The following is a 27,262-nucleotide window of genomic DNA, read 5'->3' on the forward strand; positions in this document are numbered from 1 at the left end:
AGCCCCTGTTGGCAGAGCTGGAAGCACCCCAGGACCATCCACCTAGAAGCCCAGGCTTCCCTACCCACTCTGCTTTGTCTCAGGGCTCAGGGGTGGCCCAGGTGCAAGGAGGGTGACACCCTTGCCCTGGGGGTCAGGAATTGTAACCCCACTTCTGTGCCACCTTTCCCAGCCTTGAGGCCTAAGGGGAAGACAGGAGAACAGAAGTGGCCCAGAGAGGGCAGCAAAGGGGTCCGTGGCAGAGGGTCACCAGAGTCAGCAGAGGACCAGGGACAGAGGGTACCATCCACAGATCCCGGATGGTCCTTGGGAGCCGCTCAGCAGGGCTGGCACTCACCTCCGTCCTGGGTCTTCACACTTCTACCTGTGCTCCCGCTTCCCTCACTCACCCAGCCTGGGAGAAGCTTTGGCTATACCTGGTGGGGTTCTGGGCTGGGCTGAGCAGGCCAGAGAGGTCAGGTGACTGTTCAGGGTCCCTGCCTGGGACTGTACAGCCCCAGCCCAGTCATGGCCCCTCCTGGCAGTTGCTGCAAAGTGGTGGGGCCAGAAGCGGATCGACTATGCTCTGTACTGCCCTGATGCCCTCACGGCATTCCCCACGGTGGCCCTGCCTCACCTCTTCCATGCCAGCTACTGGGAGTCAACGGATGTGGTCTCCTTCCTGCTGAGACAGGTATCTGGGGCCCTGGGCCTCCCAGGAGGGCCCTGAGTGACAACACCCATGAAAGGGCCCCGTTTCACAGACAAGGGGATAGTGGGGACTCCCCTCCGACCCCATCAGACCACAGGGCAAGCAAGATGAAGGCACCTTTATGCTGGGGTGTGTTCAGCCTTTTTGGGATGTTGGGATGGACGGAACGTATCTGCACATTCATCAGGTGAACAGGAATCTGAGGGCCACTGGGCAGATGGTAGTGGGTTAAAGAGCACCCCCTACAACCCACAGGCTCTTCTTGCCAGCTCCCAGGCATTGGGCCTCCTCCTCCCAGGGCAGGAAGCCCCAGGCTGGCGTCTGCCCCATGTTCTGCCCTGTCCCCTCTTTCCAGGTCATGAGGCATGACAACTCCAGCATCTTGGAGCTGGATGGCAAGGAAGTGTCGGTGTTCACCCCCTCAAAGCCAAGGGAGAAGTGGCAGCGCAAGCGGACCCATGTGAAGCTGCGGGTGAGGGCCCCCTGGGTGCCCAGGCTCCATGCTGTCACCCTGTGGAATCCTCACAAGCCTCTGTGTCCAGAAAAGGAACTAAGTTGCACAGAAGCCTGCAGTCTTATTTGCCTACCCAGGCCATGAGGCTGGAGCTGTCAGCCCACTTCATAGACAGGGAAGGCAGCAAGGCCCTCTAGTTTCTCTGAGGCCACGTTGACGTGTCTGATCCAGACTTGGATGTGGGCTGCGCAGCCCAAGCCTGCCCCTCGGGCCCACGGAGCTTGAGTTGGACACAGAGGCCTGGGCTGCTCTCTGACCCCACCCTAACCCAGGCTTGCTGCTCCCTCCATAGAACGTGACGGCCAACCACCGGATCAATGACGCCCTTGCCAATGAGGATGGCCCCCAGGTTCTGACGGGCAGGTTTATGTACGGGCCCCTGGACATGGTCACCCTGACTGGGGAGAAGGTAAGGACATGGGTAGGGGAAACACAGGGGGACTTTGGGGAGCTCCCTGCTGCCCTCTGGCCAGGGTGCAAGGGGTGGGGAGGCCAGGACATGGCCAGCCCGTGACCAGCCTGCCGGGCCCAGGTGGATGTGCACATCATGACGCAGCCACCCTCGGGTGAGTGGCTCTACCTGGACACGCTGGTGACCAACAGCAGTGGGCGTGTCTCCTACACCATCCCTGAATCGCACCGCCTGGGCGTGGGTGTCTATCCCATCAAGATGGTAGTCAGGTACGCGCCTGCGCTGGTTGGGCGAGGTGGGCAGGACAGGGCTCTGGGTGGTTCTGATGAGTGTCCCCACCGTCTGCCAGGGGAGACCACACATTTGCTGACAGCTACATCACTGTGCTGCCCAAGGGCACGGAGTTTGTGGTCTTCAGCATCGACGGCTCCTTTGCCGCCAGCGTGTCCATCATGGGCAGCGACCCCAAGGTGCGGGCCGGGGCCGTGGATGTGGTGCGGTGAGTGGCCTGGAGGGGCACAAAGGAGCTGTAGCAAGGTGGGTGGGCCCAGGGGCTCCCGCCAGCCAGGTGGAGGAGGACGGGGGAGCCTCTCGGGGAGACGCTTGGCTAGGGCGCTGGGCCTTGAGGACCTGAGTTCAGAGCCCGGCACCCCCAATTATTAGCCGTGTCACCTTGGGCATGTGATGTCACCTCTCAATGTCGGCTTTCAGTTCCCACATCTGGAAAGTGAGGCTGGTAAGCCAGAGACACCATGGCAGGGGCATCTGCCACCTGGTGCGAGCACCCAAGGGCCTGCTACGGCACCATCATTGTCACCATTGTCGTTGTTACTGTCTGAGCTTAATCAGAGATGTGCTTTCCAATGGCCCAAGTGGGCCCTGGCTGGGTAGGAGACAGGGAGGCCCAGGAGGGAGGAAGGGGCGGCCATAAGACACCCAGGCCTGCCCCTCACCTTCAGGCACTGGCAGGACCTGGGCTACCTCATCATCTACGTGACGGGACGGCCCGACATGCAGAAGCAGCGGGTGGTGGCATGGTTGGCCCAGCACAACTTCCCCCATGGCGTGGTGTCCTTCTGTGATGGCCTGGTCCACGACCCACTGCGGCACAAGGCCAACTTTTTGAAGCTGCTCATCTCCGAGGTGGGGCCCAGGAGGATGGGACCAGGGCAGGGTTGGGGGCAGAGGGACCATGGTGCCTGTGCCCATGCCAGTCTCCCCACAGCTGCACCTGCGCGTGCACGCGGCCTACGGCTCCACCAAGGACGTGGCGGTCTACAGCGCCATCAGCCTGTCCCCCATGCAGATCTACATCGTGGGCCGGCCCACCAAGAAGCTGCAGCAGCAGTGCCAGGTGAGTGGGCGCATCATGGGGGCAGGTGCAGGCGGGAAGCTCAGGGAGCCCCAGCCTGTGACAACCATCCTCACTGCCCCTGCAGTTCATCACAGATGGCTATGCTGCCCACCTGGCGCAGCTGAAGTACAGCCACCGGGCTCGGCCCGCCCGCAACACGGCCACCCGCATGGCACTACGCAAGGGCAGTTTTGGCCTGCCCGGCCAGGGTGACTTCCTGCGCTCCCGGAACCACCTGCTCCGCACCATCTCGGCCCAGCCCAGCGGGCCCAGCCACCGGCACGAGCGGACGCAGAGCCAGGCAGATGGCGAGCAGCGGGGCCAGCGGAGCATGAGCATGGCAGCTGGCTGCTGGGGCCGCGCCATGACTGGCCGCCTGGAGCCGGGGTCGGCCACGGGCCCCAAGTAGGGCACCATGAGTGCAGCACGGGGTCTCCATGGTGCTAGGCCAGGGCGGCCAGTCCCGCCAGGAGGCCTGGCCAGGGAGCACACACCGACGTGGGCCTGGGAGCTTGTCCCAGGGCCTCGCAGAGGACATGGGCCATGCCACACAGTGCTCCCAGCCTTGCCTCACGTCCTCGGGTCTGACGGGTCTGGCTTGTTATGGAAGCTGGCAGGGACCACCAGCCAGCCCCAGGATGGCAGAGGGACCAGGAGTCCCCACTCAGACTGGCCTGGGAGGCTCTCCCAGACACTTTGTCCTGCGTGGATCTCCAAGTGTCCTGGTGCCAGGTGTGGGCCCAGGCCCAGCCTGCCACCTCCCCATCCACTGGCCACCCTTACTCCCAGGTCCCCTCACATTTGGTAGCAGCTCCAACAGGGGTCCAGCCTGCGTCTTGTTAACTCAAGTTTCTCAACTGTTCAACCTCACTGGTTTTGCACTGATTTTGAGAGCAGAGACCCATTACCACCTCCTATGGCTACAGACCCGTTGACATGCATGAAACTCAGTACCTGCTGACCCAGGACCTACAACCACACTGAAGGCTCCAGTGCAGCAGAGCCTCGTGCAAGCAGGAGAGAAAGGCCGTATCTTAATTTCTGCTCCCCGGACCCTGCCCACCTGCCCCACCTGGAGCCCAGGCCAGTGTTGTTGCCAGTCTCAGGCCGCGGGCTGGACAGGCCTGGCCGCCTCTTCTGCTCCCTGCCATCAGTCAAGGCCACCCACCCACGTTTCTACGCCTTTCTACTTCTCAGTCTGATTTCTATGAGATTTTTTTAAATGAGCAATCCTTGGCTGCTTCCTTTTCTTAACTCTTTCAGTACCGAGCACAGCCCCTCCACATTGAAAACACCCAGCACTGTGACGGAGTCCAGCCTGGTTCTGGGTCCCATGGGCCCTGCCCCTGCCCACTCAGCGAGGCATGGGCTCCTTGCCTCAACTGGCCCCTGGCAATCCCACTGAATTTCTACTCTGGAGTGGGTGGGGCACACACTTCGGTTTTTTTAACGCCGATTCCGTTTTGATGCCGAATCTAAGAAGCCACAACTTGCTTTGTCAGCTTCAGGGCAGGCAGCCACAACTTCATTTCTCGCCTCAGCAAGGACCACGCTGTCCTGCACGCTGGGTCTGACCGCCTGCCCTCTCCCCGCAGCAATGAGCGTGACCTCGGCTGTGGCGCTCAACAGCCAGCTCCAGTGGCCCCTCTGCTGCTCTTCCACTTTCCCTGATTTGGGAGAGCCTGCCTGGCCTCAGCCTTTGTCCAGTGACCAGGGTCCATCCCCAAGAAGCTGTGGCCAACCTGGGTCCAGCATTGGGCCACGTGGATGGGGCTGGGGAGGTGCAGAGTGATGTAAACTTTTTCCCATGTGTAGATATGTACAGCCAAAGGGTCGTGTAAATGTTCTACAAAAGTGGATCTATACAGAGTGAAAGCTATTTATTTTGTGCAGAGAAAAATGTCTGGAGGGATGGAACCTTCAGGGTTTATTCATATTTAAGATGTAGCTTTTTGTTGTTGTTTCAAGCATCATGTATAAAGCAACGATTATTTTATGGACCAAGTTTTCATGTAACTGTTGCAGTGAAAGTGCAATATCTAACCCCTCCCGAAGTTGCTTGGCCCGACAATCACAGCCCCGGTCAGGGGCCCTGTGGCCAGTGCCTCCTCCTCCTCTCTCAGCCCCACCTCACCCTGTCTTGCCTGCTGCCTCGGTGACTAGCCATCCAGAGAAGCACCTGGAAGAGTCTCGGGCCCTCCTGCAATAAAGGCCGGGAGGCCCTGTGGGCAGTGAGTGCAGCCTCTCCCCAGGGGGCAGCTCCCCCACGGCTCCTCGCTCCCTGCCTGCCTGCCCAGCCGCCAGCCATGCCAAGGACAACAGCAATAGTCCCCTGGGGCTCTCCCAGCAGCCCTCAGCCATAGATGGCAAGGTGGGCAGCCCGCCCCCCACAGGAAGTCTCTTCTGTATCCAGGTCTGCTTTCTGCCTCCCTTCATATTCCTTTCGGCACATTCTCTTCTGGAGGAAGCACTAGTCTTTCCGAAACTAACAGAGGGAGGGCAACGTCCTTTAAAAATACCAAAAATGTTTACAGTGTTGGGTGCTGAGCTGCAGGGCTCAGGCCTGACCAGTCATAACCAAAGGGTGAGGCAGGCCTTGCTGACTGCCACCCCCCAGGCCTGTTAGAATAGAAGCCTTAGTTCCACTCCCACCACGTCCCCAGGCCTAAGCCTCGCTGCCTCCCCAGACCCCACTACCTGCCTTCTCCTTGATTTCTAAAGAGGGATTCAGCAGAGACCCCTACCCCTCCCTGGCTCGGTTTGAGTCCTGCTGCCTGCCCCATCACAGCCTTCACGTCTCAGCCCCTCCCGTTGTCCGTGTGCTGTCTCTCTGGGCCATGTGTGAGCAGCGTCCTGACTCTCCCCACCCGCCCCTGCTGTCCCCGCATCATTGGGCCCAAGTGTGCTCTGTATACAGCGTCATGTCTGTTACACCAATTAAAGAAGCGGGAAGGCTTCCTTCTGGGTCTGTTTACTGAACTAGCGACCACAGGGCATGGTGGGGTGGGAGCATGCAACAGTAATGCCAGTGAGCTCAACATATTCGTGCGGGGCTGACTCTGGGCCTAGCCTGCTTCTAGCTCCTTCCTGGGCTTCAACTCAGCTTGCCCTCACAGACCCCCAGTGAAGTAGGTGCTGTGAACCTCCCTGCCTCAGTGGAGGACACAGCTGGGCAGAGGGAGCCAGGCCTCCCACACAGGCCACCCGGCCCCAGCACTTGTCTCTGCACTGTTGTGATCTGTGAACATGGCAGGGGGAGGAGCCATCTCTCTCCAAGCCTGAGTGCATCATATTTAAGACCCAGCTCTCTGGGTTTGGGGTTCAGCTGGCATAGGATCTGGTCCAGGTGCGCTGACCTGAAGATGAGGAGAGCACAAGCCCTTGTGTGGCCTGTGCTTACTACAACCAGAGAACACCTCAGCTTTCCCCAAAAGCTCACGGAGCCCTTGGTTTTCCTTGGAAGTCATGTACCACCCTTCCCTCCCCCTCAGTACAAAAAGTCACAGAACAGAGGAAGTTTCAAACCAGGGAGCCTTTAATAGCTGTGAAGCACTGCTCTTTCAGATGGGGGTGCTGAGCAGGCCAGTAACCCCATCTTCCACCCCCTGCCCCTGAGAAGAGGCTGGGCTGGGCCAGAGGCCAATCCATGGGGGAAAGACCACCAGCACCCATCAGGCTGCCCATTGCCACCCTGAGGCCTGCCCAGGCCAGGCTGCCAGCACTGTCCACAGGCCTTGGCCAGCCGGGGCCCTCAGGGAAGCAACCCAGCTCGCATCTGGAAGGCCAGGCCGTCCCCTCGGGTGGCTTGCTGGGGAAAAAAGCACACAGGAGGAGAGGGACATCACAAACAGAGCTGGGGGTGGAGGGCAGGCAGAGGGACCACACCCACCTTGTTGATCTCTCTGTGTCGTTCTTTGGTTACAATTTCCTCTAGGACCTCGCCATCTCCCTTAATAAGCCTGAGGGTGGGAGGGTCTCCATTCAGCAAGGAATAGGCAGGTCCCCTAATGCCAGAGCAGCAGAACCAGAAGTAGCTGGCATAGGGGTCCCAGGGTTCCCGCCTGCTCTATCATCCTTGGGCATGGATAAAAGCAGCCGAGGTGGGCTCTGCCTTGCCAGCCTCAGCCTGGCCAACAAGCGCCCTTTGAAGAGCGTTCTCCAGGCCCTTCCAGCCTCTGCAACTGTTTACTCTGGGCAATGGAGACGAAGGGCTGAGACACACATCACAAGTGTCTTTTTGCCAACACTTGGCTTTTTTCAAGCAGCAGCAACCCCGCTCCGGCCCCAGCCCTGCTCCCCCTGAGAGCACACATCTTGTGCCAACACTGCCAGACCCCGAGGTGTTAAGTCAGACCAAGGGCTTCCCACCTGGTGCGTCCCGTCTCGGGGTCCACCACCTTGCGGATGACGCTCTGCCGGGCATCCCACTCCTCCTTGGTCATGGGCTTCATGGCCTGGATTCGGGACTTCTGCTCATCTGTCAGGACTGGAAGGGAAGATGGAGGTGGTGGCCAGGCCTCCAGGAGGGACCTTCTCCCTTTCAGGCTCTGGACTGCACAGTACCTGGGCCATCCTCTTCCTCCCCAGCTGATCGGTGCCACTGCTCCAGTGAGGGACCCGGCAGAGCCTCCACCTGCTGTGCTTCCGCCTTCTCCTTGCCCTTCTTCTTCAGCTTCTTCCTCTTCTTCTTCTTCTTCTTCCTCTTCTTGTCCTTGTGCTTCCCCCGCTTCTTCCGACCACCACTGGAGGAAGAGGAGGAGGACGAGGAGGAAGAAGAGCTAGAAGAACTGGAAGAAGAGGAGGAGGAGCTGGATCGTGGTCTCCTCCGGGCCTTGCGCTTGCTTCTCTCTGTGATGCAGGAAGAAGGTGAGGCTGGAAGGCTGGGAGGGGAAGAAGTAAACCTTCGTCCCCTGCTCTGGCCTGGGGCAGGCCGTCTACAGGGTGAGCACCTCCTGCGGGGCTTTCCAGAGCAGAGACGGAGCTTCCCGGAGGAGTCCCTTCCCGGCTCCCGAGGCACCCGGCCCTCACATCTCAGGCCTGCCTACACAGAGGCAAGACTGAGAGGCCCCGACCCCGGCTCGCCCCGACTTCCCCAGGTAAGTGGCCACGCCTCCTCTCCCTGCTGCCGGTGGTCCTCACCCTCCGCCCCGAGGGCCGCGCTGCCCTTGCGACCTTGGGATTCGGAGGCCGAGCAGTTCCTTGAGGCGTCCTTCCTGCTCTTCTTCTTTCTCTTTTCCGACCCCCGCCCCCGGGACCGGCTGCGACTCCTCGAGCGCTTGCGGGAGCCCACGTGAGCCATGGCGCTGCGGGCTGGCGACGGGAAAGACGCGCTTGAGCCAGGGCCCAGCAGGTCAGCCGCGGGCGGGCTCTAGCGGTGGCTCTAGCGGGGCCGGGGCCTCGCGACGCCGGGTACCCGTCACTACCCTGGGAGAATGCGCGACCCTCACCCACCCCTACCGGCTTCTCTGCCGACTCCAGTCCCCGCAGCGGCGCCTATTAAGGGGCCGCCCCCGCCCGGGCGCCCCACGCCTCCGCACCCGGCTCGGGGCCCGTGGGAACTGGCCGCCACACGCCACGAGTAGCGTCTGGGGCGCCTTCTCGCGCGCTCCTACCCTCCAGCCCCGCGCCCCTCGCGGCCTCTATGCTTCAAGGAAGCCCCCGGTGCTGTTCCACTCCCACCTCGGCCACCCTGCGGGCCGTACCACCCACCCCGCGTCTTCTGGAGAGGAAGCGGCGGCGAGGAGGCTTCCGGCCGGGGCGCTGCGCGGGAGGCTGTCCGGCCTGGAAGCGCGGCGCCACTGCCTTTCGTTCTGACGCCCGAGGTTCCCTTTCGGGCGCGCCCACCTCCTGCAGAGGCGAGCGTGGTCGCTGGGGCGAGGCCGTGCTCTGCAGCCTGTCGCCGGCCCTCAAGCTCCGCGGCCCCTCACGTCTGTCTCTGCCGAAGCTTAGCCCGCTTCCAAGGCTGTCCTCTCGGCGCGCGCCCGCAGCACTCGCGTCCCCGGTGCCCTGGGAAGTAGTCGACCCTCGCGCGCGCCGCCTTCCTCCCCGGCTGGTCCTGTCCTCTCCATCAAACTGCGAGCTCTGAGCTGACGCGCCCTAGTCTTTCCGACGTACCCACCCAGTGATTCAGGGATCGCAAACTCGTGCCCGTAGGGGCCAGAGAGATCTTGGCAGTGAGCCGCGGGCATTGACCCCAGGCCCGTCCGGAGGGAAGCCGGGATTCCGCTCCATCTGATCCGTGCAACGTGGCATGGGGCTAGTGCCCCACCTTCCCAGGAAGACCGAACTCAAGACTGCAGTATGGAAGCCCCCTGGTTTTCAAATGTGCAACCCAAAGCGTCGCTGTGGCTTCATCCGATCTCGGGCCCCCAAGGTGTAACTCTTTCACAGTGACAGCTGCAAACACAGAGGGCTCTTTGCAAAGCACTTTATAAACGTCTGCGCATTTGACTCTCAGAACAGCTCTAGGAGGTAGGTGCTCTCCACATGAAGAAACCAAGGCACCGAAAGGTGAAGGCTCACCCAAAGCCACACAAAGTGTGGAAGTGGCATAAGCAGAATGGGAACCTGGGCAGCCCGGTTCCCAGCCCTGCCATTCACCCCTCTGCCATCTAGAAGATGCTACTGGTGGTCCACCCGAGTCCACTGGGGATGATGCCTCTGCTGCTGAGAATTCACAACTGTGCTGTCTCTGGAGGCTTCCCTTGGCCATGGCCACTGGAAGCCACCCTGCCCTGTTGATAAGTGTCTGGGAAGTTATTCATACCTCCCTCATCCAGGAGCCACTAACCAATGCTGTGGGCACACTGCAGTACTGAGGGCTCTGCCTGAAGCTCCCCGAGGGCCCAGCTGAGGCTGGACTTCCTCTGAAGCCACTTCCTTGCCCAGCTGCTCCCTGCCCTCCCCTGCTTTCCTCACTCCCTCGCTGAAGCCTCATTCCAGACCCCACTTCCAACAAATCTGAACTAAAGCAGCCTGTTTGCTCAGAGGATAACCCAGAATCTGGCACAGCCTTGAGCCAAGAAGTGCAGTAGGCTGCAGGGAGTTCATTTCTGCCGCCAGCCCAAGGTGACGGAGCCCTCACCTGCTCTGCCACCCCCACGCTGGGTCCAAGTAGGCTCAGGTGAGTGCACAAACATCCACTGTGGCAGGCTCCTCTCGGGTGAAGCCATCACCGAAGCCCTCGTCGTCCACCAGATCAGGCTCACGGCAGCACATGGGACAGAGGCGGTTGCGCACAGCAGAGGCACGGAGCCAGATGACGAGGTTCCAGCGCTCACCAGTGACCAAGGGCCGGGCCCCATGCAGCTGGCCGCCCCGGTGCAGGATGCCCTGGCCTACCATGTGCTCCACCTCCAGGGGCTCCGTCAGGGCTGTGGGTGCCTGTAGATGGCATGGCTCAGGCCTGGGCCCTCACAGCTGCCCCAGGCCCTGCCCCATGGGACACACACTCACCTGGAAGAGGCCCCCGAAATACAGGGCGCCCCCTGTGAAGACCTTGCCCAGGGCCACATTGAGGGTGAGCTCAGCATTATCATAGTGGCAGCCCAGCTCAAGATCCTGGCCCAGTGCATATTTGACCACAAAAGCCCGGTGGCTGTCGAGCTGGCCCCCGCCACAGTCGGGGTACAGCAGGGCCATCAGCGGCTGCAGGAAGCGTTCCCGCAGTGGGGTCACCAGCGGTTCGTCCAGCCCGAGCTCGTGCAGCAGCACCTGGGAGGGGATTCCTGGGGTCAGGAACACTGGGAGGCTGCAACCCTAGGGTTCTGCTCTGCCTCAATCCCACTGTGACCTTATTTTGCAGCCTGGGCAGGCAGCCCATCTGCAGTACCTCCCACACTGCCTCCTGACTGCAGCTGCCCCTCCTCTGGCCCGCTGGCCAGGCCTCACCCACCCCGTAGTTGTTCATGGTGTTGGGCCTCCCCTTGGGCATGTCAGACTGCTCGAAGTGCTCCAGCTCCTCCAGCAGGGCCTGGCAGAAGGGCGCTGTGAACACTGGCACCCGGTAGATGCGCTTCTCCTCTGTGGAAGGAGGGATGGTCTGTTGGCCTGAATGCTGCCACGGGCTGGTCAGGCCTGGGCCTCAGTCTTCCTGTGAGCCGTGTGAGTCTGGGTGTCTGTTCACTACCCACAGCCTCAGTTTCATCACCTGTGCCATGGTGATGAGGCTCTCGCTTCTCAGGGCTGTTGTGATTACTAAAGGAAGTAAGGTGAGGAACAGGGGAGGCCGACTCCCGTGCTCCGCACTCATGCCTGGAACCTCTCTCCAGACTCCACAAGTGTCCACAGGGCTGGCCCCCAGAGCACACAGATGGGTCCTGAGGCCCAGAGAGGGGAAGACCAGTGAGAGCCAAGTTGAGACCACAGAGCCAACTTCAGGCTCTCTCTGTACTTCCTTTCACCTGATGAGCCACCAATGTCTGTACCCCACTCAGAAGTGGCTCTGGGAACCTCTGTTCCCCAGCAAGAAGGCCAGGAGGGGCTGCTCTCTCTTGCTGGGCCCTGGGAGAAGAAGCCAGGCTGAGAATGGAAACTTAACATTTCTTGGCAGATGCACCAATTCCCAGGGATGTAGGGCTAGTGTGCCCCCCACGGGGCCACCTCACGGCCTGGGCCCTGCACCAGCCAAACAGCCTCAGCACAGTCTCAGCTGCCAGGGTGTAGAAGGCAATGAGGAGGACACCCCTAGGCTGGGGGGGCAGTTCATTCCACCCATGCCCCCAACAAAGCACAGGCTCCATGAGGGGAAACATGTATCTGTCTCCCACAGGATCCCCTAGCCTGGGGTATCAGTGCTAATAACAGGAAACACTTTCTTTCCAAACACCACGTGTGGGTCCAGTGACAGGTACTCTACGCAGATTAACTCACTTGATCGTCACAGTGCCTTAAGAGAAGGGGTTACTGTTGCTCCCATTTTACAGATGAGGAAACTGAGTCACAGAGGTTAAACAACATGCAAGCCTCCCTTGCCCAGCATTTCTTGTTGGGTTTAGCCAATAGGGGAACCCAGCAGAAAATCGGAAGGTAAGAGGAGAAATGGGACATTTCTTGCCCTCGCTGGAGTTTGGCATGGCTGTAGATCTCTGCCCAGAGCCACAGCTCCAGGTGGTAGCTGCTCCTTCCTGTTGCCAGCCCTGGGTGTGGGGCTTTGCCATTCCTTACTGGTCCCTTTAACCTGTACATACCTGCCTCAGTGGTCCCTTCTTTAAGACCTTGGATCAGCCCTGTTTGAGTGTGCCAGCTGTCCTGCCCATGACACAAATACCCACTATTTGCTGGATGAGCGCATGAAGAAAGGCGTGAAGGAAGGAATGAAGATACCAGGCTCATGGCAGGTATTGAATGAATGAATGAATGAATTTGGATGTTCTTCTCCTGGCAGGTTGGTCCCACTGACCCTTCCAGCTCCTGCTGGTTCGGTTTGTGGAGGCAGAGATAGTGGCTGGAGGGACCCCAGTCTCCCACACCTAGGTTTTCCAGGCTACCATTCACTGGTCCTGCCAGGTCTCCGGGTTAGGACCTCACCAGATACTGTCTCCAGCCGCTGGAGAAGGCCCTTGAGGTCTGCGCTGGGGGATGCACTGTACTCAGCCACAGCCAGGAACTCGGGAGCCAGAGCTGCATCCTGGGGGCAGAACATACCAGCTGTGGGGCAAGCAGCCCCGCAGCCCTGGATGCTACCTCCTCCTTCCAGTACCCAGCCTCCAAGCACCCTGCCTGGCTGGTACCTGCAGTGAGTCATACACCTCAGGCCGTGCCAGGCGGTAGGAACTTGCGATGAGGGCTTTCCTAGTGGCTGACTCCAGTCCCAGCCGCCGCCGCCGCTCCACCTCCTGCTCAAGCTGGGGTGGCACAGGGTTGTTATGAGGTGGGGCCTCCCATCCTCCTGAGGCCACTGTACAGATGAAGAAACTGAAGCCCAGGAATGCCAGACAGGGCCCAGCCTGGAAGCCAGGTCTAGCCTAAACTCCTGAATCTATCTGGGTCAATTGCAAGTTGCAGACTGCTGGCTGAAGGGGACTTCTAGGAGACCCATCCTGTTTCAGGCTGCCCCAACCTGAGCCTGGCTGGGATAAGAAGCCTTGGATGTACCTCAACCAGCTGGGCCCACATAGGGGAGGGAAACAGTCATGGCCAAGTTCTGTGTTCCCAAGGCTGCTGAGGACTCTGCTGGGAAGCTTCCCACCACTGACTCCAGGGGAAGGAGGAGGGAGCAGAGCAGCAGCCCTGGCGCCAGCCTTCGGGGTATGTGGGAGTGTGAGCCCAGGGGCCTGGAAGCCGTGGCTGGGATCGCATCTGCTCCTGCTGTAAAAGCTTGGGCAAGTGATCACTCTTTAAGCCTCAGCTTCTCAATCCAAAATGAGGGTGGTGCTTGTGCTTGTCTCAAAGAGCTGTTCAGAGAGGCATGACTAGGCAACTTAACATTTCCCCTTCTCTCTCCTGCTGCCAAGACCCAGGTGTGGAGGAGCGAGCGGGGACAGGAAGGAGGAAAGTCAGGGCCTAAGTGATCCTTCAGGGATCACGGACTGAGGCTAGAAGACCCGTCAAGCTGCTAACACAAATCTAAGGAGGAGACGCTGTGCAGGGGCAGGGGACGGCACCTCTGCTAACAGCTGCTGGAAGTCCTTGGTGCTGACACAGCCTCGGCTGCGCAGGATCTGGAAGCAGAAAGAACACTGAGCATGACTGTGTGACCCTAGGAAGCCCTTTCACTTTCTAAGCCTGTTTCCCCTGCTTAAAATGGGGAGAGGAGCCCTGACGTCAAAGGATCACAGAGAGGATAAACTGCGGAACCTCGTTAAGCTCAGGGCAGGGCTCCGGGCTGGTATTGCTATGAGGCGGCGTGCTGAGCCCGGCCCTGTTCGAAGCACCCTTTCCTTCCACACCTCACAGGGAAGTGAGAAAACTGAGGCACAGAGAGGCCGTCATTCTTATATTTGAGAATGCGGTGCGCGCCGTGCGCAAAGCAAACGACCCTGGGGACGGACCTCCCTCCTCCACTGCCTCTCTCTGCCCACTGCTCCGGAGGGGCGACAGCGGCCACTCACCGGGCCGTAGTCCCGGCGCAGCTGCTGCTCGCCCCGAAAGCGCACGTGCAACCCATAGCGCGCCACGTACAAGTTCTCGGTGCAGAAACAGGCGCAGCGGCAAAAACGCCGCGGAGCCCCCGCCGTCGCCATAGTGAAGCGCCCGCGGCCCTGCTGGCTGCCTTAGGGGCACTTCCGGGCACGCCTCCAACCGCGGGAGGCGCGGGACCAGAGGCCAAGGGGCCGCTCTGTGTTCCAAAGGGCGGAGAAGAACGAAGGCGCACCTCGCCAGGAAACAGTCTGCGGAAAGAGATGCTCCCGAGCCGCGGTGGGAGCGGCGGCCTCCTGGTTCAGCCTCCCAGTTTTCCCACCACGAGGCAGGGACTAATGGCCCCACTTTACAGACAGCTGAAATGGGTCACGCCTTCGCAGGACAGGAAGACGGAGGGACTCGGAACCCCAAGGCCTTTGACTTAAACGCCGGCCCCTCTGCTGCTCGGAGGTCGTGGAGAAGCAGCCGAGCCCAAGAGGAAGGCTGAGACAGTTTAAAGAGCTCAGAGGTCCGCCGCTGCTTCAACCATCCAGCCCTGTGCGTTTGAGTTTGGATGTAGCATTTACCGCGGGTCCCTGCCTGGCGCTTCCGGTCCCTCCGTCACAGTCTCTTGGTTTACCTCAGATTGCCCCTTGAGTGTCTCCGCTAAAACGCCCCAACTCGCGCTACTTCCGGTGGTGGTCCCGTAGGACGCGGGTGGGCGGGGTCTCACTGCGGCCAACAAATGACAGCTCCTGCAGACCGAGCCTCCGCTCTCCCCGGACCTTTTGCTTAAGGATAGTCCACCCACCTTATCTCCTTGCATCCCAGCAGTAGCAAACCTTTGAGCTAGGTACTGTTATAGTTCCCTACCGTGTTACAGATGGGGAAACTGAGACCCAGAGAGGCACAGGGACCCGCCGCAGGTCACACATCCACAAAGGGACAAATATAGGGTTTGAACCGAACACCCTGCCCTCTTGAGTTCCCCAGTTCATCACCACAGGGCTTCTGGGAGTGGTGGGATTATGTGGGATTTGGGGGTTTGTTGTGCTTGTTGGCATTTTCTCACTGACTGCTGGAATCCAGCTGGGCCTCCTGAAGCTACGAGGCTTCCCCAAGAAGGAGATTCACCCGTCAGCGACCTTCATCGACCTCCGGGGCCAGCTCCCCAGCCCAGAACTGTCCGCCTGAGAAGGTGTTTAAAGTTTTATTTATACAAAGCACAGGTGATGGTGATTGCCCCGTGATGGTGAGAGGCCCTGCTGTCTAGGAAAGGATCCATTTCCCAGCTCAATGTTCATGACCCCACAATTGCCCTTTTTCCCCAGGAGGCCCAGGGCAGGTTAGCTCCCCATCCAGTCACTAGGCAAGCCTGGCACGTACAGCACCCCACCCCACCCTACCCTCACCCTCTCTCCCTTTGCAGCAGTTTGCAAGATGAGCGTGTTCTGCTTATCAGTTTGTTTGTTTGTTTGTTTGTTTATTTATTTATTGAGATGGTGCTTCACCCAGCCTGGAGTACAGTGGTGAAATCTCAGCTCATGGCAACCTCTGCCTCCCGGGTTCAAGCCATTCTCCTGCCTCAGCCTCCTGAGTAGCTGGGATTACAGGCATGTGCCACCACACCCAGCTAATTTTGGTATTTTTAGTAGAGATGGGGTTTCTCCATGTTGGCCAGGCTGGTCTAGAACTGAGACCACCGAGCCCAGCCTGCTTATCAGTTTAGATTGGCCCTCTCCATGGACCCCCTCCTCCTTGCAGACACTCTAGGATCAGTCACCAAAGGGAGCAGCAGCAAAAAGAATATTTACCAGCAAGCACTGAATCAATGTGTGCTGCCAGCCAGCACTGACATATATCTTTATTGACTGTTTAAGATACTATTATCCCCCTTTTACAGACAAGGAAACTGAGGCTCAATGGGTACAGGAACCTATCTAGAGTCATAAACCTAGTGAGTAGCAGAACCAGAATTAGAACGCTCCAGAATTAAGAGTATCCTCATTCCAGAGTGGTATGTATATGCATATGTGAATATGTGTACAGGAATGTGCAATCATGTATATGTATGTATATGTATATATATACACATATTTTAAAAATTGACATAGAGGCCAGGCGTGGTGGCTCATGCTTTTAATCCCAGCACTTTGGGAGGCCGAGGCCAGCAGATCACCTGAGGTCAGGAGTTTGAGACCAGCCTGGGCAACATGCTGAAACCCCATGTCTACTAAAAATACAACAAAATTATCCCAGGTGTGGTAGCACATACCTGTAATCCCAGCTACTTGGGAAGCTGAGGCATGAGTATCGCTTGAACCCAGGAGGCAGAGGTTGTGGTGAGCCAAGATTGTGCCACTGCACTCCAGCCTGGGTGACAGAGCGAGACTCTGTCTCAAAAAACAAAAACAAAAACATCAACATGAGCATTGGACAAACCCATGTAACCAGCACCCAGATCCATAACAGAACATTCCCTCGGATAAGCATTCCACAAGTCATTGACCCATTCTGCAGCCAACAGGCATTTGCACTGTTTCCAGTTTAAAGACCTTATGAATGAAGCTGCTATAAATATTCCTTTTTTTTCTTTTTTCTTTTTTTTGTGACAGAGTCTCACTCTGTTGCCCAGGCTGGAGTGCAGTGGCATGATCTTGGCTCACTGCAACCTCTGCCTCCCAGGTTCAAGCGATTCTCCTGCCTCAGCCTCCCGAGTAGCAGGGACTACAGGCATGCACCACCACCCCAGCTAATTTTTGTATTTTTAGTAGAGATGAGCCACCGTCCTCAGCCTCCCAAAGTGCTGGGATTTACAGCATGAGGCACTGCGCCTGGCCTGAACATTCTTTTTTATTATAATAACATGTACATAACAAAATTTACCATTTTAACCACTTTTAATAGATTTTCTTCTTTTTTTTTTTTTTTAGATCAGTTTAGGTTCACAGCAAAATTGAGTGGCAAGTGCAGATATTTCTCATAACCCCCTGTCCCCAATAGCACACACAGCTTCCCCCACCATCATCATCCCACACCAGCCAGTACATTTGTTATGGTCAATGAAACCACACTGAGACCTCATTATCATTCAAAGTCGGTAGGTTACATTAGGATTCATATATTCTATAGTTTTTTGGCCAGGAGAGGTGGCTCACACCTGTAATCCCAGCACTTTGGGAGGTCGAGGTGGGCAGATTACTTGAACTCAGGAGTTTGAGACCAGCCTGGCCAACGTGACAAAATCCTGTATCTACAAAAAATACGAAAATTAGCTGGGTATGGTAGCATACCTGTGATCCCAGCTACTCAGGAGGCTGAAGTAGGAGGATCGCTTGAACCGGGGAAGCAGAGGTTGCATGAGCTGAGATCACGCCACTGCATCCCAGCCTGGGTGACAGAGCAAGACCCTGTCTCAAAAAAAATCATATAAATTAAATAAATAAACATATTCTATAGGGTTGTTTTGTTGTTGTTGTTGTTGTTTGAGATGGAGTCCCACTCTGTCACCTAGGCTGGGCTACAGTGGTGTGATCTCGGCTCACTGCATACTCCACCTCCCGGGTTCAAGCGATTGTCCTGCCTCAGCCTTCTGAGTAGCTGGGATTACCAGCATGCGCCACCACACCTGGCTAATTTAAAAAATATTTTTGGTAGAGACAGTGTTTCATCATGTTGGCCAGGCTGGTCTCGAACTCCTGACCTCAGGTGATCTACCTGCCTTGACCTCCCTAAATGCTGAGATTATGGGTGTGAGCCACTGCGCCCAGCCTGTTCTATAGTTTTTGACAAATGTATATGGCATGCATCTATCATTATCATACAGAATAGTTTCACTGCCCTAAAAACCCTCCGTGCTCTGCCTACTCACCCCTTCCTCCTCACTAACCCTTGGCAAACACTGATCTTTGTACTGTCTCCACAGTTTTGCCTTTTCCACATTGTCACATCGTAGGAATCATATAGTATAGAGCTTTTTCAGATTGGCTTCCTTCACTTAGGAATGTGTATTTAAGGTTCTTCCTGCCTTTTCCTGGTTTAATAGCTCATTTCATTTTAGCACTGAATAATATTCTGTTGTCTGGATGTACCACAGTGTATACATCCACCTGTTGAAAGACATCATAGTTGCTTCCAAGTTTAGGCAATTACGAATAAAGTTTTATTTTACTTTATTTTTGTTTATTTCTTTCATTGACATCATTTTACATGCTCATGGGCTACATAGTGATGTTTCAATACATATAATGCATAGTGATCAGATCAGGGTCATGAGCATATATATCATCTCAAACATCTATCATTTCTTAACGTTGGGAACATTCAAAATAGAATAAAGCTTCTAGGCTGGGCGTGGTGGCTCATGCCTGTAATCCAAGTGCTTTGGAAGGCCAAGCCAGGTGGATCACCTGAGGTCAGGAGTTCGAGACCAGCCTGGCCAACATGGTGAAACTCTGTCTCTACTAAAAATACAAAAATTAGCCAGGCATGGTGGCGCGCTCCTGTAATCCCAGCTACTCAGGAGGCTGAGGCAGGAGAATCGCTTAACTGGGGAGGTGGAGGTTGCAGTGAGCCGAGTTTGTTCCACTGTACTTCAGCCTGGGAGACAGAGTGAGACTCCCATCTCAAAAATAATAATAATAATAAAGCTTCTATAAACATCTGTGAACAAGTGTTTCTATAGACAAATTTTCACTTTCTCTGGATAAATATCAAGAAGTGTGATTGCTCGATCATGTAGTAAGAGCAAACTGCCTTCCTGCTTAGCTGCACAGTTTTGCATTCCCAGCAGCAATGAATGAGAGTTCCCATTCCACATCGTGGACAGCATTTGGTGGTGTCAGTGTTCCAGATTTGGGCTATTCTAGTATGTGTGTATTGACATCACATTGCTGTTTTAATTTGCATTTCCTTGATGGCATATGGCATGGAGTGTTTTTTCTTTCTTTCTTTTTTTTTTTGAGACAGTGTCTCTATCACCCAGGAGTTCAGTGATATGATCACAGCTCACTGCAGCCTCAACATCCCAGGTTCAAGCAATCCTCCCACCTCAGCCTCAGCTTCCTGAATAGCTAGGACTACAGGCATGTGCCATCACACCCAGCTAATTTTTTAAACTTTGTGTAGCAGCGGGGTCCCACTATGTTGCCCTGGCTGGGCTCAAGTGATCCTCCCACCTTGGCCTCCCAAAGTGCTGGGATTACAGGCATAAGCTACATTGCCTGGCCTTCTTTGTGTAATAATAGCTTTATTGAGATATACTTTACATACCATACAATTCACCCAATTAAAGTGTACAATTCAACAGTTCTGGGGCCGGGCGTGGTGGCTCACGCCTATAATCCCGGCACTTTGGGAGGCTGAGGCAGGTGGATCACAAGGTCAAGAGATCGAGACCGTCCTGGTCAAGAAGGTGAAACCCTGTCTCTACTAAAAAATACAAAAATTAGCTGGGCATGGTGGTGCGTGCCTGTAGTCCCAGCTACTCAGGAAGCTGAGGCAGGAGAATTGCTTGGACCCAGGAGGCGGAGGTTGCGGTGAGCCGAGATCGCGCCATTGCCCTCCAGCCTGGGTAACAAGAGCGAAACTCCGTCTCAAAAAAAAAAACAACACAGTTCTTAGTATATTCACAGAATTGTGCAACCATCACCACAATCAACTTTTAGAACATTCCTCACCCAAAAGGACACCGTACCCATTAGCAGTCACTCATACAATATTTCTTAGTCCCAACTCACCAGAGCCAGTTTCTGTGACTAGGCTAGAGATGGAATGGGACTGCTCAGGCCACTTGGCTGCCACACAACAGGGGTGGAGGTGGAAAGGATGCTGGGAAGGCAGTGACCAGGGCCCCTTCACCTGTGCCCCACCTGATTCACCCTCCCCTTGTCACAAGGCCGATAGCCTCCTGCGGTGCACCTGACATTGCAATTTACCTTCCCTGCCTCACCAAGCTCTCATTCTAAGGTTGTTTCAAGTGCAAAGAGAGTGGGCCAGATATGTGAAAGGGATGCAGTGGCCAGGATTTGAGAAGCCCATCCTTGGCAGAGGTGGCAAGCTAGGCGAAGGTGCAGAGTGGCTGGGTGCAGTGGCTCACGCCTGTAATCCCAGCACTGTGGGAGGCCAAGGCAGGTGGATAACCAGAGGTCAGGAGTTCAAGACCAGCCTGGCCAACATAGTGAAACCCCATCTCTACTAAAAATACAAAAATCAGCCAAGCATGTTGGTGCACACTTGTAATCCCAGCTACTTGGGAGACTGAGATGGGAGGATTGCTTGAACCCAGGAGGCAGAGGCTGCAGTGAGTCGAGATTGCACCACTGCACTCCAGCCTGGGTGTCAGAGTGAGACTCCATCTCGGAAAAAAAAAAAAAAAAAAAAAAGTTACAGAGGAATGAGAAACTGGAGAGCTTGCAAACTTGATCACTGGAAAGCAACATCCATGTGAAAAAATGGCATGTGATGAGGCAAACTTGTTTCTGTCTGTTTCACATTTCTAACAACTCCTGTTGATTTTTGCTATACTATGCTAATAGGTACATAAAGGTTCAGTCATACCATCTCTACTAAAAATAATCCTTGTTCTCCTTTACTGAAAGTTTATCGTGTGCCAGGGGCTGCCTTCACTGGCTTTGTCACATTTTACCTTTACAATACCTGATACAGTTGGTATCTTTATTACCCCATTTTTCTGATGAGAAAACGGGCTCAGATAGGCAAAGTCACCTCTCTAAGGTCACACAGCGTAAATGACAGAGCCCAGCTCTGAGTGACTCCTGCTTTTTGGACAGTTCATCCAAGATATCCTCTTCAAGTACAATTAGAGATTTGCCTTTGTTTTTGCACAAACAGTAACATGGTTCAACTTCATTCTCTCCTTGGTTTTTACTCAATACATTTAGGAGGTCATTCCATGCCTTTATATAACTCTGTGTCTTCTTTTTTTTTTTTTTTTTTTTTCCTGCTAGGGAGTATTCTGTTGAACAGGTGTTCTCTAATTATTTGGCCAGTTCCCTATGGAAGGGTATTTAGGTTATTTCCAGACTTTTGCTACTGTAGTAACTACCTTTAAGCTCGTACCTTAGCTTCCCTGCAGAAGTCTATCTGTAGAGGAAATTCCTTCCAGGTTAAAAAAAAACAGTGTTGTAAGTTCTGAACAAATTCCTCTTCAAAGGAGCTGTCCCACCAAGTAGCAGAGGACCCATTTCCAATTCAGAGAGTGACCTAAAAAGCCTCTGTTTGGGACTGGGCACATGTGACTCACACCTACAATCCCAGCACTTTGAGATGGAGGAGGGCAGATAACTTGAGGTCAGGAGTTTCAGACCAGCCTGGCCAACATGGCAAAACCCTGTCTCTACTAAAAATACAAAAATTAGCTAGGCGTGGTGGTGGCCACCTGTAATCCCAGCTACTCGAGAGGCTGAGGCAGGGGAGTCACTTGAAGCTGGGAGATGGAGACTGCAATGAGCTGAGAACTCGCCACTGCACTCCATCCTGGGCCACAGAATGAGACCCTGTCTCAGAAAAAAAAAAAAAAAAAAAGCCTCTGATGGATCCAGGGATGTGAGCAGTTCTCACCCCACCTGCTGCCCCTCTGGGTCATAAGTCCACTCTCCCACCCGCTTCCCATGATTCAGGCCACATGGACCCTTTTCTGGTCCACAGGTGGCCAAGTTGGTTCCCACCTCAGAGCCTTTGAACTTGCAGGCCTTAGTGTCCTCGGATGTTTTTCCCCCAGATGTCCCCATGGCTCATGCCTTCTCACCTTTCACTTACACAGTTTTATTTAAATTTTATAGCACTCAGTCCTTGAATGGCCTTATACACTTACTTGCTGATATTCTTCTGTCCCCTTCATGCCATGAAGGCTGGGAGTTTTCTGTCTTTTCACACACTGCTGTGTTCCCAGCACCTGGCAGTCATTGAGGACATATCACTGCCTCCCCTCTAATGCCCCGGTTCCCCAATCCTGCTCTAATTTTCTCCATAAAATATATTCCCTTCCAATATATCTGATTTGCTTATATGTGTAGTCTGACCACCCTCACTGGAATGTCAGCTCCAGAAGGGCAGGGATCTTGTTTTGTTAATTGTTTAATCTTGAATGCTTAAAAGGGCGTATGGCACACGTAGGCACTGTATACATATTTGTTGGGTGAATGAATGAAAGAATGAGTGAATGAGGCCCGGCGCAGTGGCTCACACCTGTAATCCCAGCACTTTGGGAGGCTGAGGTGGGCGAATCACCTGAGGTCAGGAGTTCGAGACCAGCACGGCCAACATGGCAAAACCCCATCTCTATTAAAAATACGAAAATTAGCCAAGCGTGGTGGTGCGCACCTGTAATCCCATCTACTTGGGAGGCTGAGGCAGGAGAATCGCTTGAACCCAGGAGGCAGAGGCTTCAGTGAGCCGAGATGGTGCCACTGCACTCCAGCCTGGGCGACAGAAAAAGTCTCCATCTCAAAAAAGAAAAAAAAGAAAAGCAAAGAATGAGTGTGAATGAATGAGGATCATAACCCACCCTCCTGGACTGGCTGTCCCTCCAGGGAAAAAGATCGGTTAAAAAGCGGGCCTCCTTCAGGTGAGGCCATTTCCGTCCCCTCAGGATGTGCTGTGGCCTCCAGATGAGAGCACGCTGGGTGGAGGGCCAGGCTGGCCAGATATGGGCGGAGTTTACCCCAGGTGTGCAGGCGGCCCGCTCTGGCCCCGCCCCAAGGAGGCTCCGCCCCACTTTCCCGCCCAATTCCCATGGTTCGCCAACCCGGAGGCTTCGCCAGCCTCTTTCACCAGGAGCCCGGTCCCGTCCAGAAGAGCCCGCCCACTCCTCCTGAGGCTCCGCCCCTCTCGGGAGGACCCGCCGGTCCCTGCCCCAGGATTCACGCCCCCTCCAGGAGGTCCCGCCCCCTCTGTCCCTGAGGCCCCGCCCCGTCAGCCGGTCTCGGCGCACGCCAGGCTCAGCCCCGACCTTGCAGCGGCGCAGCGAGGGCGGGAGGCAGGGAGGAGCGGCAGGAGGGGCCGAGCGAGGACCGCGACCGGCGCAGTCTCCAATGAGCAGCGCAGAACCTGTACCCTAGACCCGAGCCTGCTGCGCGCCCCCTCCCACAGCTCACCTGGTGCCAGGTAACAGGTAAGGACAAGGAATCCCCGACCCCTGGTTTCGGGACCCTTCCAGACCAGGGTGCCCGGCCAGGCACGGGTTGGGGGGGGGCGTCTGGGCACCCCTGCCTCGGTGGGAGTAGGCATCTTGGTTGAAGGTGGGAGCCTCCCTTGAGCCTTCCCGGCGCCCGCAGCCGCAGCTCCCAGCCCCCATCCCTGCAGCACCTTTTCCGTGCTCGCAGGGCAAATGTTGCTTTTTTTTTTTTTTTAAACCCTCTGGGCGCCGCTGCCTCTTGGTAAATGTGGGAGGTGTAGGGGGATCCCGGGATGGCTGTCGTCCCCCCAGGACAGGGCTGGCGCGCCTTCTGAGGGCTTCCACTGTCCATGACGGGGCTTCCCAGGAATCCTTAGCACCAGGGCTTTGGCAGAGGCCTGGGGAGCTGGCCTGAGCCTGCTGACCTGGGCAAAGCCCTTTCCTCAGTCTCCCCAGCTGGCTAATGGACTGCCACTGCTCCCCGCCATCCACCCTGGCAGTGAGGCCTGTGGGTTCCCACGGGAGCCTCCTTTATTTCTGGGCCTCTGTTAAAAAAAGGCCTCCTCCCCCGGCCTGACATTAACTGAGACAGCTTTAAGCTGGGCTGACAGGATCCCCGCCTCTGCCCTACCCCCTGAGATGGGGTGGCTTCCATTCCCCTTTTCCAGATGGGGCAGGGCCAGGTGAGGAGAGGAGGCTTGCAGGGAGGGCACCTCGCACCTCACTTTGCCTCCCCTAGAGCTGAAAGCATTTGAGACAGCTTCTCAAGTCCCACCTTGAGGCTGGGCCCCACGTGGGGTACAGGAGGCTCAGCAGGGCTGGAATCAGGATGGACCCATGCAGACCCAGCCCAGTCCTGCCCCTGAGCCAGAGACCCCCACAGCCATGCCTTCCCATCCAGCGGGCCTCAGTCAGCCAGTGCTTGCTGAGCAGCGAATGGAGTGGGCCTATCCAGGGCTGGGCCCACGCCGGGTTAAAAAGCTCACCATATCAGGGGTGAGCCAAGGCCACTGGGCCACTCAAGTTCTTTGGACCCTTTTCTTGCATCCCTGAATAGCCTGGGCAGGGCCCCCGCAACCCCCACCCCGAGAGTGACATGTGGGTCTCCATCCTGCCTTCGTCCTTTTTTTCATGTCACTTAACCTCTTCTGTCTCCCCGGCTGTAAAATGAAGCTGATGACCACGAGGTCCTCCCAGGGCAGTGGGGAGGCCTGCTGCATTGGGAGGTGCCAGGCACTTAGTAGGGCCCAGTGAAGGGTCTCAGTTGCAGCATCGTAATAAGTGCTATCTATCATGTTTTGGCCTTCTCTGCAGCTGATGCCTAGAGATACCCCAACCAACATCTTCTCTACTGGGAAGAAAAGCCTTTGACAAGACCCCCGGTGGGGACAGGGCCACCTGCTCATCCTGTGCCATTCCTTAGTGCGCGGAGTCAGGGTGAGCCACCCCTGTCTTCCTAGGCCTTGTCGGGTTCTGGTTGGGGCCTGCTCTGGCCACCACCTTGTCCTTGTCCCTCGGGCCAAGCAGGTCACCCATGTGCCCACAATTTGTCCTCCAGCTCCACCTGGCCAAGCCCAGCGCATCCTCTGAGTCAGGCGGATGGAGAGTGGGGATAGGCCTCTAAGCAGCCTTGGCTGGTGGTCACGCTTCTGCTCAGTGGCTTTAAAAATAATGGAGTAAACTGTCCCCACCGGGGACTGTAACCTGACCCAGAGCTGGTTCCACTCTGCTAGGAGCCTGGGGTAGAAGGACTCAGCGCTTGGGGGCAGGGACCCAGGAGCTAGCGCTGCTCTGCCTCAGCCTGCTGGATGACCTGAGACAAGCCTCAGCCCCACCTTCTCTGAGCCTCAGTTTCCCCATCTGCAAAATATGGCTTTGGTAGTCTGTGATATGGGTGTTTAAAATTTTATTTGGGTGAAGATAAATAGGCTCCTGGGGGTGGGGGGCATGACTGGTACCCTGGGCTGTCAGGGGCTGGGGAAGGAATTCCCCCAGAGGCTGGGAGTCAAGTTGGGAGAGCTGGCCAAGGCCCTGGGCTGCTGTCCAGCCTTCGAGTCTCTTCCTGATCTGCCTCCTATTCCATTTCTGAGCCCCAGCCCCTTTCTGGGGACTAAGGGGCCCCATGTGCCCACCACGAGGAGAGCAGCAGCTGAGGCGGCTGGCAGCACCTGGTGCAGCTGGCAGTGGCTTGGCTGGAAGGCCTGGAATGGCACCAGGCCAGGAGCTTCCCTCCCTGGGCTCTGACTGGAGCTCACCCACTCGCTCGCTCCCCAAGGCCTCTGCATTGCAGCAGACAGGAGCCTGTGTGGGCAGCTCAGGCAGGGCTGAGGATGGAGCGAGGACCTGGGCTGAGGGTGTCCAACCATCCTACCCACTTCCCCCTGCTCTTGACCCTCCTCAGCCCTGACCATCTTTGGAGGGGCAGCTGCTGACTAAGCAACTCTCGTCTCTGCGATGGGCTTCAATGTGTCCAGAGGCACAGGGTGAAAGCAGGGCCTGGGCTTGGGAGTCATTATATCCCCCTACTCCATTCCCCCTCTGCATCTCAGACCCCTTCTCAGCATCAGCAGGGGTTGTGCCTACTGCCTGGAGAGGCTGTTTTAAAGGATTAGAGCTTTGGAGTTGACAGTACAGATTTTGGAACTCAATGGACAGGGTTCACATCCCAGCTCCGTCACTTCCTAGCTGTGTGACCCGGGGCAGGTCACTTAACCTCTCTGTGCCTAAGTTTTCCTAACTGTAAAATGGGGATAATGATAGGACCTACTTACAGGGTTCTGGTGAGTGCTGATGCATGTAAGTGCCTGGAGCAGTGCCGGACCAGTGTCAGCTCACGCCAGCTGCTGTCATTGCCAGCGATTAGCCTCAGCAGCCTCATCCCCTCTGCTGCCCATCCCCCTCTGCTGTGGGCTGTTTTCCTGAGATGAACACTCCTGGTAGCATTTTCTTTTCTTTCTCTTTTTTCTTTTTAACCTCTTCTGTCTCCCTAGCTGTAAAATGACACTGATGACCACAAGGTCCTCCCAGGGCAGTAGGGAGGCCTCCGCCCTACCCCCTCTGTCACCCAGGCTAGAGTGCAGTGACACAATCTCAGCTCACTGCAACTTCTACCTCCCCGTTTCAAGTGATTCTCCTGCCTCAGCCTCCCGAGTTACTGGGATTACAGGTGTGCACCACCATGCTCAGCTAATTTTTTTATTTTTAGTAGAGATGGGATTTCGCCATGTTGCCCAGGCTGGTCTCGAACTCGTGAGCTCAAGTGATCTGCCCATCTTGGCCTCCCAAAGTGTTGGGATTACAGGCGTGAGCCACCATGCCCGGCCCCTGGTAGCATTTTCTATATTGAAAGTTTTCTTAGTTTAGGGGTGAAGAACACAGATTCTGGGCCCAGACACCTCTGAGTTCACATCCCAGCTCAGCTATTCAGAAGCTGCATAATCTTGGGCAAATTCTTCACTTCTCTGGGTCTGTTTCTCCATCTGCTAAGTGGGAGGGATGAAAGTGCCCTCACAAAGTTGCTGTGAGGATGAAATAGGTGAAGCCACCTGGATTTGAAGCACATGGTGCAGGGCAGGGCTCAGAGGAAGTGCAGTGGTATACCCTGTCTGCTTGTGGTTTTTAGGCACCTGCTGTGTGCAGGCACTCAGTGCACAGGTGGAGAGGCAGGCGCTGGGCTCCGGCACCCACTGCCTCAAGTCCTGACTTGGGCCCTTGTTGACCGAATGTCTGGATCAGGTGATTTTGTCTCTCTGTGCCTTGGTTTCCCCAATTGTAAATGGGAATATAGAAAACTTGGCCTCATGAGATTGAGGTTCCAATCATGCCACAGCGTGAGTGGTTTGGGCACCTGGGCACCAGAGCCTAGGGGAGAGGATCTCTCTCAGATGGCCCCTTCCCAGTCATGACAGTCATCCCTCCTGACACCCAGCGCCTCTCCCTTCGTCTTGAGGGATCTAGAGCTCAGCCCATTTTGCAGATGGGACAACAAAAGGCCCAGGGGAGGAAGGACTGGACCTGAGACAGGAGGCAGCACCCAGGGACACACCCCAGCCAGTCCTAATCCTACCCTGGACTAGACCCACCGACAAACTCAG

General features: G+C 56.2%; 4 protein-coding genes across 18 annotated transcripts in view; 2 read left to right on the forward strand and 2 right to left on the reverse strand.

Moving 5' to 3' along the window:
* PITPNM2 (phosphatidylinositol transfer protein membrane associated 2) overlaps window positions 1-4,976 on the forward strand; it is a 168,853-nt gene extending 163,877 nt beyond the window's left edge. For 10 of the 12 annotated variants that reach the window (XM_021669936.2, XM_021669939.2, XM_021669937.2 and 7 more), the window contains 8 exons: window positions 525-673; window positions 1,047-1,163; window positions 1,498-1,614; window positions 1,738-1,886; window positions 1,967-2,116; window positions 2,577-2,760; window positions 2,843-2,971; window positions 3,057-3,380. In XM_021669936.2, coding sequence (XP_021525611.2) covers window positions 525-673; window positions 1,047-1,163; window positions 1,498-1,614; window positions 1,738-1,886; window positions 1,967-2,116; window positions 2,577-2,760; window positions 2,843-2,971; window positions 3,057-3,380 — 1,319 coding nt within the window. Of the gene's footprint in view, window positions 1-524; window positions 674-1,046; window positions 1,164-1,497; window positions 1,615-1,737; window positions 1,887-1,966; window positions 2,117-2,576; window positions 2,761-2,842; window positions 2,972-3,056 lie in introns of all 12 variants that reach the window. The other 2 variants (XM_021669935.2, XM_021669938.2) reach the window with 1 other exon arrangement.
* A 1,508-nt stretch (window positions 4,977-6,484) lies between these two features.
* Window positions 6,485-8,715, reverse strand: ARL6IP4 (ADP ribosylation factor like GTPase 6 interacting protein 4). 3 transcript variants are annotated; one of them, XM_012447111.2, is made up of 6 exons: window positions 8,584-8,715; window positions 8,144-8,281; window positions 7,535-7,819; window positions 7,340-7,457; window positions 6,861-6,930; window positions 6,485-6,779 (listed from the first exon to the last, which is right to left on the reverse strand). In XM_012447111.2, the coding sequence occupies exons 2-6, from the start codon at window positions 8,268-8,270 to the stop codon at window positions 6,723-6,725; spliced, it is 657 nt and encodes a 218-aa protein (XP_012302534.1). In that variant the 5' UTR covers window positions 8,271-8,281; window positions 8,584-8,715; the 3' UTR covers window positions 6,485-6,722. The 3 variants fall into 3 exon arrangements, with proteins under 3 accessions (XP_012302534.1, XP_012302532.1, XP_012302533.1); XM_012447109.2 differs by having other exon boundaries at window positions 8,111-8,281; XM_012447110.2 differs by having other exon boundaries at window positions 8,111-8,281; window positions 8,681-8,697.
* Window positions 8,716-9,382: 667 nt separating this feature from the next.
* OGFOD2 (2-oxoglutarate and iron dependent oxygenase domain containing 2) lies at window positions 9,383-14,698 on the reverse strand. Of its 2 annotated transcripts, none has more exons than XM_012447108.2 (7): window positions 14,286-14,698; window positions 13,576-13,632; window positions 12,703-12,816; window positions 12,500-12,599; window positions 10,866-10,993; window positions 10,427-10,684; window positions 9,383-10,354 (listed from the first exon to the last, which is right to left on the reverse strand). In XM_012447108.2, the coding sequence occupies exons 5-7, from the start codon at window positions 10,902-10,904 to the stop codon at window positions 10,091-10,093; spliced, it is 561 nt and encodes a 186-aa protein (XP_012302531.1). In that variant the 5' UTR covers window positions 10,905-10,993; window positions 12,500-12,599; window positions 12,703-12,816; window positions 13,576-13,632; window positions 14,286-14,698; the 3' UTR covers window positions 9,383-10,090. The 2 variants fall into 2 exon arrangements, with proteins under 2 accessions (XP_012302531.1, XP_012302530.1); XM_012447107.2 differs by lacking the exon at window positions 14,286-14,698 and adding an exon at window positions 14,023-14,162.
* Window positions 14,699-22,988: 8,290 nt separating this feature from the next.
* ABCB9 (ATP binding cassette subfamily B member 9) overlaps window positions 22,989-27,262 on the forward strand; it is a 36,716-nt gene continuing 32,442 nt past the window's right edge. Inside the window, exon 1 of the mRNA XM_012447188.2 lies at window positions 22,989-23,165. The gene's annotated coding sequence lies outside the window, so the exon portion shown is untranslated. The remainder of the gene's footprint in view (window positions 23,166-27,262) is intronic.

This window comes from Aotus nancymaae, unplaced genomic scaffold (genome assembly GCF_030222135.1).
Source record: "Aotus nancymaae isolate 86718 unplaced genomic scaffold, 86718_ANA_hifiasm-v0.15.2.pri h1tg000021l, whole genome shotgun sequence".
Lineage (NCBI taxonomy): Eukaryota > Metazoa > Chordata > Mammalia > Primates > Aotidae > Aotus > Aotus nancymaae.